The sequence below is a fragment of the Parus major genome, chromosome 4A (genome assembly GCF_001522545.3).
Source record: "Parus major isolate Abel chromosome 4A, Parus_major1.1, whole genome shotgun sequence".
Lineage (NCBI taxonomy): Eukaryota > Metazoa > Chordata > Aves > Passeriformes > Paridae > Parus > Parus major.
The window spans coordinates 860,787-869,061 of NC_031772.1; the positions used below are offsets into that span (position 1 = coordinate 860,787).

The following is an 8,275-nucleotide window of genomic DNA, read 5'->3' on the forward strand; positions in this document are numbered from 1 at the left end:
ACAGGGCACTGCTGCCATCACCCCTGCCCAGCACACTGATCCTTCACAGACCTCAAACCTGAGTCTGCTCTACATCTTGTTCTGGAGCAGGGCTCCCTGCTTACACCTATGGCTTAACACAGCTTTTATCCTGTGGGTCTGACCATTGCTGTGAGCCACCCCTCATCTCCAAGTGCTTTCTTTCCCAAGTGCAAAGCACAGTGAGATGCTGCAGAGCAGGGCTGGAAACAAAGTGATGCAGGTTTAAGCAAGGCATGACCAGTAAACTGGAAAGAATACATACATTTTAATAAGTTATAAGCACGGACCAATTTCACATAAATAAATACTCATGATTTTTTTGTGTGTCTTGTTCTGCCATGGGATATGTCAGGAATGTTTGATATTGTGCAGAGAACAGGCATTTTAGAGTGAAAAACGTTAAGTTTGTGAAAATCATACTATTTCCTGAAGGAAAGCATTCATTTGTTTTCAGTGTTACAGCATCAACCTTAGATTCTATAAATGTACTTCACTTAATTATTCTCATTATGTCCTATAATCAAGGTGGTTTAAAAGTCTGGAAATTCTGAGTTGAGACTATAAGCTCATTTCAGTTGCTATTTTAGGAACAAATAGCAGCATGATGTTGGTATGGAGTCTACACTTAGATGGATATGGGTAAAATTCATAGCTAAAGCTCCACTAGACACGTCTTTTGACTTTTCAGACATTAAACAAATTCCTGGCTACTCTTCACACAGAATGGTTTGGGTTGGAAGGGACCTTAAAGATCATGAAGTTTCCAGCCCTGCTCCTATGGGCAGGGACACCTTCCACTGTCCCAGGTGCTCCAGCCCCAATGTCCAGCCTGGCCTTGGGCACTTCCAGGGATCCAGGGGCAGCCCCAGCTGCTCTGGGCACCTGTGCCAGCACCTCCCACCCTCCCAGGGAGGAATTTCTTCCTGATATCTGATCTATGTCTACCCAGTGGGAGCCATTCCCTGTGTCCTGTCCCTCCATCCCTTGTCCCATGTCCCTCCCCAGCTCTCTCAGAGCCCCTTTATGCCCTGGAAGGGCTCTGAGGTCTCTCCTCTCCAGGCTGAGCAGCCCCACCCTCCCAGCCTGGCTCCAGGGCAGAGGGGCTGAGCTCTCAGCCTCTCTGGACGTGCTCCAGTGGATCCACGTCCTTGTCCTGGGGCAGAGTGGGGCAGTGTCAGCCCAGCCCCACGAGCCCTGCCCACACAACAGCTCTGCACACCCAGCTCTGTACCGGTAACTTGAGCAGGAAATCCTCCTGACTGAACCGAAATCCAATGTCAGTGAAGGTGCGCTGGAAAAAGCCGGTGGGACGGAGAACCATCACCAAGTGCAGGTTCCCTGGGAACGACGCCTGCAAGGAAACACAGAGGACATTCACCCTGGGCAGCTCCAACAACAGCCTTCAATGCACTGGAAACAGGGGGAATCATTCAATTGAAGAGGTTTGTTTTTTCCTCATTGCTGCTGATTGCCTCTTCTTCTTTTTAAAACACGAGGGAGATGCTGGGAGCGGCTCAGGGCTATGGGACAGAACTGCAGCAGGGTTGTCCAGCCCCACTCCCCTTCAGAGCAGGCAGGAGCTCAGCCCTGCCCTCAGAGGCACACTTCCTACAAACTTCAATAATACAGATACTGTTCATCATTGTAACTTGGGGACTGAAATTATGACTTAGCAGGGAACAGAGGGCTGGAACATTGAGAGGGATGACAGATTGAGGAAGCAAAATTTATTGCCAAACTTGCTAATCATCCCATAACTGCATCAAGCACACTCATCTTGTCCTTGGTAATTACCAGGCAACATTTAATTTGTGGCAAGAATTTGGAATTTCCTGTCTACACTGCTGGAGCCTTTTCTCAAGCATATGGTTGGCAGGTGCATTTTTAAATAGATCTGTGAAAAGGGTTCTTGAGAATGGAAAAGAATTTTCAAGAAAAGTAGGAGTTGCATCATTAAATTATGGATAAGCACATGATACAAAGATTTGAGTTAATTAAGACATGGTTTACACTGAGATCCTGCCAGGCCAGGTTACATTTCTCTCCTCCTTACATTATCCTCCTCCACCATGAAACATGATAAAATAACCTCTGTACCAAGGGTGAGAATAATGAACATGTTCAGGTACTCTGCACTGCAGGGCACTTCATCTGTGCCTTCAGAACAAAGATCACTCCCACAAACATCCATCAGTGTTGTTTAAACCAGGCCTGGTTCACACTTGAGAGAGACCTGGCATCCATGAACTGCACTGTCACTCATTTGCTCGGTTTTTGGGGGTAGGAAGGGGCAGTTGTGGTTTCCACTGCCCACAACTTCCCTTAGAAATGGACAGTGACTTTTAGGATCATATAAGCCACATAAATCCAATATATTGATCTGCTGTTATTTTAAGTATGAGCAGAAAAAAAACCAACCCAACAGATTGTGAATGAAATGACAAACTCCTACCCCTTGGAAGTCAACAAGAGTGGTGCCAGGGACAAAGACCTGGCATTGGAAACAACAGCAAACCATTAAATAACAGAGACATTGGTGCTGCCTCCTGCTCCACACCTGGGCACCACATGATGCCTCCTCTGTGAGCTTTGTGCTCCCACCTGGAGCCTCCCCTGAGAAATGCATCAGGAACAGCTTTGAGAACAACCAAGAAATTCACCCTCCCTCGGTCTGACACCATTCCCCTTCAGCCCTGCTTGGCACTGGGAGCTTTGGCCTCTCTTACTCCTTCAAGCCCTTTTTAACTGGCACCCTTTGGGCACAGAGCAAACTCCCTGGAGGAGCTCTGGGTCTCCAAACACAATTCCCTCCTGCTCCTTGATGTTTCACCTCAAAGCAGCTGAGTTTCCAGGACACATGATTTGGTTGCCATTCAGCTTAGAAAGCATTTGGGGTTTTTTCAGCTGATCTTATACATGTAGGATCAAGGTCAGTACTTCTGAGTAGCTACAAAACAAGAAACTCAGCTTTGCAAATGATACCTAATGTATTCCAAGCATGGCAAAAAAAGGAACAAGACAAGAAATAAGTTTGTAGAAAGACAGACACCAACAAGCCATGTCCTGTGCCCTATTAGAGAATTAAGGGAAAGGATGAAATGTTAGGAAAAAACCTACATAGAGCAGGAATTCCTCAACACAGTATTGCTGTAGGGATTGTATCTTTTTTAATCATTGTAACAATTTTCATTTTTCTCAGGGCTGAAGTGTAGAAAAGTTTCCTGAAAACTGAACCCTAATGAAGATACTGCTCAAAAAAGCCCTTTCCCACCGTATATTAAAGAAAGCAAAGACAAAAGGATCCTTAATCTTGCCTTATGCTTTATCTTATCATTTGTAAGACTAAAAAGAATGCTGTGCACTTGATAAAGCTGGGGTTATGTAACAGAACACCTAAAGAACCCTCTAAAGCCTTTGCCCTCTGCAGCACCCCAGGAAAGGCAGAAAGCACAATTCCACTAAATCAGGAACATCTCACTGCTGTTAACTCTCTCACTGACCACAGCCCACGCTCACAACATCCCTCCCAAGGACTCACACACCGATACCTTAAGGCCAGTTCAGCAACTTTCTAAATGCACATTTAACTATAACCACACAGAGATCCCTGACTGAATCAATACAGAGGAACTGGGCTAATAAAGCACAAGAAAGAACATGCACTGAAAGCATCACAGTTACTGCCTCATTACTGAATATCTCAATCTGACACATTTAGCACTTTTTCACCATTTCTCTGTTTTAGGAACTCAGTTTTCAGAGACTATTCTTCCCTGCAGTTCACTGGGGCATCCATGAGGTTGGTAATCAATAAACATTAATAAAAAGTAGTAAATGTCAGTAAGTTTCTTTCTGAGCACTGCAGACTCAGGCCAGGAGTCCTTAAACAGGTGCTGAACTTAATGACTTTCTGCTGCCCCTTAAAGGAAAAGTCACGCACAAAACGCCAGGCACTGCTCATTTGAGCTTTTGCTTTTCCCAGAGCCGGAATGAACCTCCCAACGCTCTGCAAGCTCTGCCGGCTGCACGAATAACCCCAGAGATGGTGCCAGCACCGCTGGGACACAGATCAGCCCAGGCCCCTCTGCCAGCGGCTCTCCCTCCCTGCAGGAGCAGCACTGCGGGACCGGGGAGCCCGGCGGCAGAGGGACACCGGGGACACCGGGGACACCGGGGACACCTGGGACACCAAGGGACACCCAGGGACATCAGGGACACCAAGGGACACCCAGAGACACCCAGGGACACCCAGGGACACCGGGGACACCTGGGACATCCAGGGTCACCAAGGGACACCCAGGGATACCCAGAGACACCAGGGACACCCAGGGACACCAGGGACACCGGGGACACCGGGGACACCGGGGACACCTGGGACATCCAGGGATACCCAGGGATACCCAGGGACACCCAGGGACACTCAGGGACACCCAGAGACATTCAGAAGTACCCTGCAATACCCAGCAGTACCAGCAATACCCAGCGGTTCGCAGTGATACCCAGCGGTACCCAGTGATACCCAGCGGTTCCCAGTGATACCCAGCGGTACCAGCAGTACCAGTGATACCCAGCGGTACCCAGTGATACCCAGCGGTTCCCAGTGATACCCAGCGGTACCAGCAGTACCAGTGATACCCAGCGGTACCCAGTGATACCCAGCAGTACCAGCGGTACCAGCGGCACCCAGCGCCGGCCGCTCCCGCTCGGAGGATGCCGCTGATATTCCCCAGCGCCGCGGCACATCCAGCGCTGCGGGCACCGCTCCCACCGGCCCTGCCCTCCCCCGGGCCGGAGCGGTGCCGGCGGCCCCAGCCCTCCCCCGGGCCGCAGCCCGGCGGGCCCGGAGCCTTACCGCATCCCGGGCGGGCCGCCCGCCCCGCCGCGGGCCCGCCTCCGCCATCGGCCCGAGCCGCCGGGGCCGCGGGATGCGGGATGCAGGGATGTGGGATGCGGGATGCAGGGATGGGGGGATGCGGGATGAGGGATGTGGGATGCGGGATGCCGGGATGCCGGGATGCGGGGATGCCGTGGATCGGGATGCGGGATGCAGGGATGGGGTGATGCGGGGATGCCGTGGATCGGGATGCCGGGATGCAGGGATGCCGGGATGCAGGGATGCCGTGGATCGGGATGCTGCGGATGCCGCGGGTGGCAGCCGGCGCTGCCCCAGCTCGCCCGGCTCCCGGCTCTCCGCTCCCGGCTTGCAGCCCGGCTCTCCTCCCCAGCGCCGGCTTTGCTTTTAAGGTGGAATGCCAAAAATCATGCTGCAGACGCTCTTTCCTGCGAGGATTGGGCTCTCAGCTCAGAGCTTTCACCCTTCCCTTTCCCCCCTGCCGATATCTCCAAGGTGCCTTTCCAAGCTGCTCGGGGGCAAACTGAGGAAAGCTGCTCCGGCCAAAAGCCGAGGCTCGCCCGGCACCGCTTCCCACAGCCAGCGCCAGCCTGGCTTGCCCAGGCAATTAGAGCCACACAGAAAGAGTTAAAACAAAAATCTGTACAGTGTGATAGAAGAATTTTCAAGATCAGATGCACAACCGCAGAGCTGCAATTGCATATACATATGCTGGAAAAAATAGGACACACTCTGTAGTTTAAATTCAGCTTTATGGCACTCCTTTACTCCAAAATTGTACAAAGATCAAAAAAAGATTTATTTATTTTTTTAATTGCATCAGGGTTTATGATGTGTGATTGGAAAAAAACAAAAATCAAGATTTAAATTTTTGTCCTTACACATTCTGAACACAGACAGCCATGTAGGACCAGACTCTATTTTTAAGGCAATAAGATTTAGTGGACACGGGTTTCCTGCTTCTCATCCCTCTTTGCACAGAGCACCTCCCATTCTTTGCATGGACAGCCCTGATACTGCAGGCAAAGTCACCTCTCCACATGGACACACTCATACACAACCTGGCTGGGTGCTCAAAGAATTAAATTTTCTTATTAAACACAAAATGAATGACACTTTTGTAGAAAAATTACAATTACAAATTAGGACAGGATTTTTTTCCCATTTGAAACTTCCAGACTATGCAAAGCAAGTACACCATCCTTAAAGGATGCTCTTGGTATTAGCACCTGTTCAAACGCTGGCAGCAGAACTGAATTTTGATGATCACTTTAAAGAACTACTTCCTAAATGCTGCTTCTTCTCTAGTGGTATGGTAACCACACTCTCAAGTTCAGTTTCTAACATTCAGAACCAAAAATACTTAGTGGTATCTCATTCACACTGTGAAAAGGGAACCCTCTCTGCCTCCTGTGGGATGCTGAGCAGCAAAATGCCAGCAAAGCCAGGTATTTTTAACACCAAGTTCAGCTGTATCAGTATTAACAATTTAAAATACCAGAAGATCTAACTTTATCAGAACCAGGTAAGCATTTTCTGTCTCAGCACAGATTCTCATCCTTTCTCAGAAGGATCAATATCTTTAACCATCCAATGATTATGGGCAGAAACAAACACAATAATAATAATACACCCAGAATATTTCCCCTGACCTACCCACATGGCATGGGGTGCTTGGGAAAGGCTTTGTCTGTCAGCTCCTACCTTCCCCTGCACCCATAAACCTGACTTTCCTACAGCTGCAGGCCCTGCTGTAAATCCAAGCTCTGATTCCCCCCTGTGAGCTGTGTTCAGACCAGGTTCCTGCTGATGCTGTGTAGCACATGGATGTGTGTGCCAGATCATTTAAAACACATCCATACACTTCTAAAATAAATTGTTCCACCCATGCCCACATCCAAATGCTTCTAAAGCCTGTTTAAAGAACCTAAAACTTTCAGCCACCAACAATTAGGTAAAATAAACTACAAACCAGTGTCAAGAATGAACATGTATGAAGCAAAGTTTTCCACCCATCAAAAGCATAGAACAAAACACATTTGAACCACTGCAAGAGAGTATAAAACCCAGCAAATGGATCAAACAAGCAAATGAATACACAAACAGCTCATTTGCACAGTGAAATTAATTACAGGGCCATAAAGTAAAGTACTGCCTAGAGAGGAAGCAGGAGCATCAGTGCTCCTGGTTCCCAGTGGCTGCTGAAGGAGATACATAAAGCCATGGTGACTCAGTGCAATTAACACTAAAGAGGACTTACTGCTATTTTTTGGAGAGTTGTTTTGACAGATGTCCATGTGTCCAGTCTTCTATCCAGGATTAGGATAAATTTAGTGTCAGACTCGTGCTGACTGCAAGATAAGAAAATACCAATAACCAGATAATGTTCCAAGAAAAGTGACTCTGTTCCCAAAAAACCCCAAATCCAAGAACTCAGAATGCAAACCCCATTTTAGTATTTCCACAGTTCCTGAAATTCCCTTTGAAAAACATTTCCTGAACATGCCAACTCTTTGCAGTGGTGCTCAGCAATAGGACAAGGGGCAACAGGCACAAACTGAAACACAGGGAATTCCATCTGAATCTGAGGAAAAACGTCTTTCACCTGAGGGTGGCAGCGCCCTGGAACAGGCTGTGAAGAGAGATTGTGAAATCTCCTTCTCTGGGTATTTCAAAAACCCACCTGGGGCTGTTAACACCTCCAGATGTTCCAGCACAGCTCGCTCCAGGTGAGGCTGCTGTGGCTGGGGGGTTGGACAGGAGATCTTTAGGATCCCTTCTGACCCAGGCCATCCTCTGATCTCCACAGCTCCCTTCCAAGCCAACCTTTCTGTGATTCCCTGGCTGTGGAGCCCAGGGTTGAGCATCACCTGGGCACTGTGTGAGGTGGGGACTGCAGGCTGCTGGAGCCCAGATTGCTCCTGAGCCCCGAGCTGCTCTCGAGCAGGAGCCTGCAGGGGCTGGAGGAGATGTCACTGATTGTGTCCCTGGCCAGCAGCCGCCCCCCTGAGCCCCCCTGGTCCCCCCAGGGCTGAGCCCAGCGCAGGGGTGGCAGCAGGCAGTGCCAGCCTGGCCCAGGACAGCTCTGCTGCTCCAGCAGGCTGTGGTGGCTGTCCCAGCCCGTCCTGCTGGGGACACAGCCACTGCTCCGAGGCGTTTTCCAGCACACACCGCCTGCCTCGGCAAGCACGGCCTCCTGACATCCCTTTGAACACCCAAATCCTCGGAGCTCCTTTGAAATGCCTGGTCTGACTGCACACTGCAGTAGGGAATGATGTGTAATTGAAATATTGCTCCCCAGATGAGCTGGGGCAGCACACACAGCAGGCAGCAGGGTTACAAACTGCACTGCAGCCTGCACAGCGCTGCTCACTCCAGAGGGCTCACAGCACACCTGGCTGC

General features: G+C 49.6%; 1 protein-coding gene across 1 annotated transcript in view; it reads right to left on the reverse strand.

Moving 5' to 3' along the window:
• MCF2 (MCF.2 cell line derived transforming sequence) overlaps window positions 1-8,275 on the reverse strand; it is a 46,315-nt gene that overhangs the window by 31,371 nt on the left and 6,669 nt on the right. The window contains exons 4-5 of the mRNA XM_033514142.1: window positions 7,134-7,224; window positions 1,253-1,372 (exon numbers count right to left, since the gene is read on the reverse strand). Coding sequence (XP_033370033.1) covers window positions 1,253-1,372; window positions 7,134-7,224 — 211 coding nt within the window. The remainder of the gene's footprint in view (window positions 1-1,252; window positions 1,373-7,133; window positions 7,225-8,275) is intronic.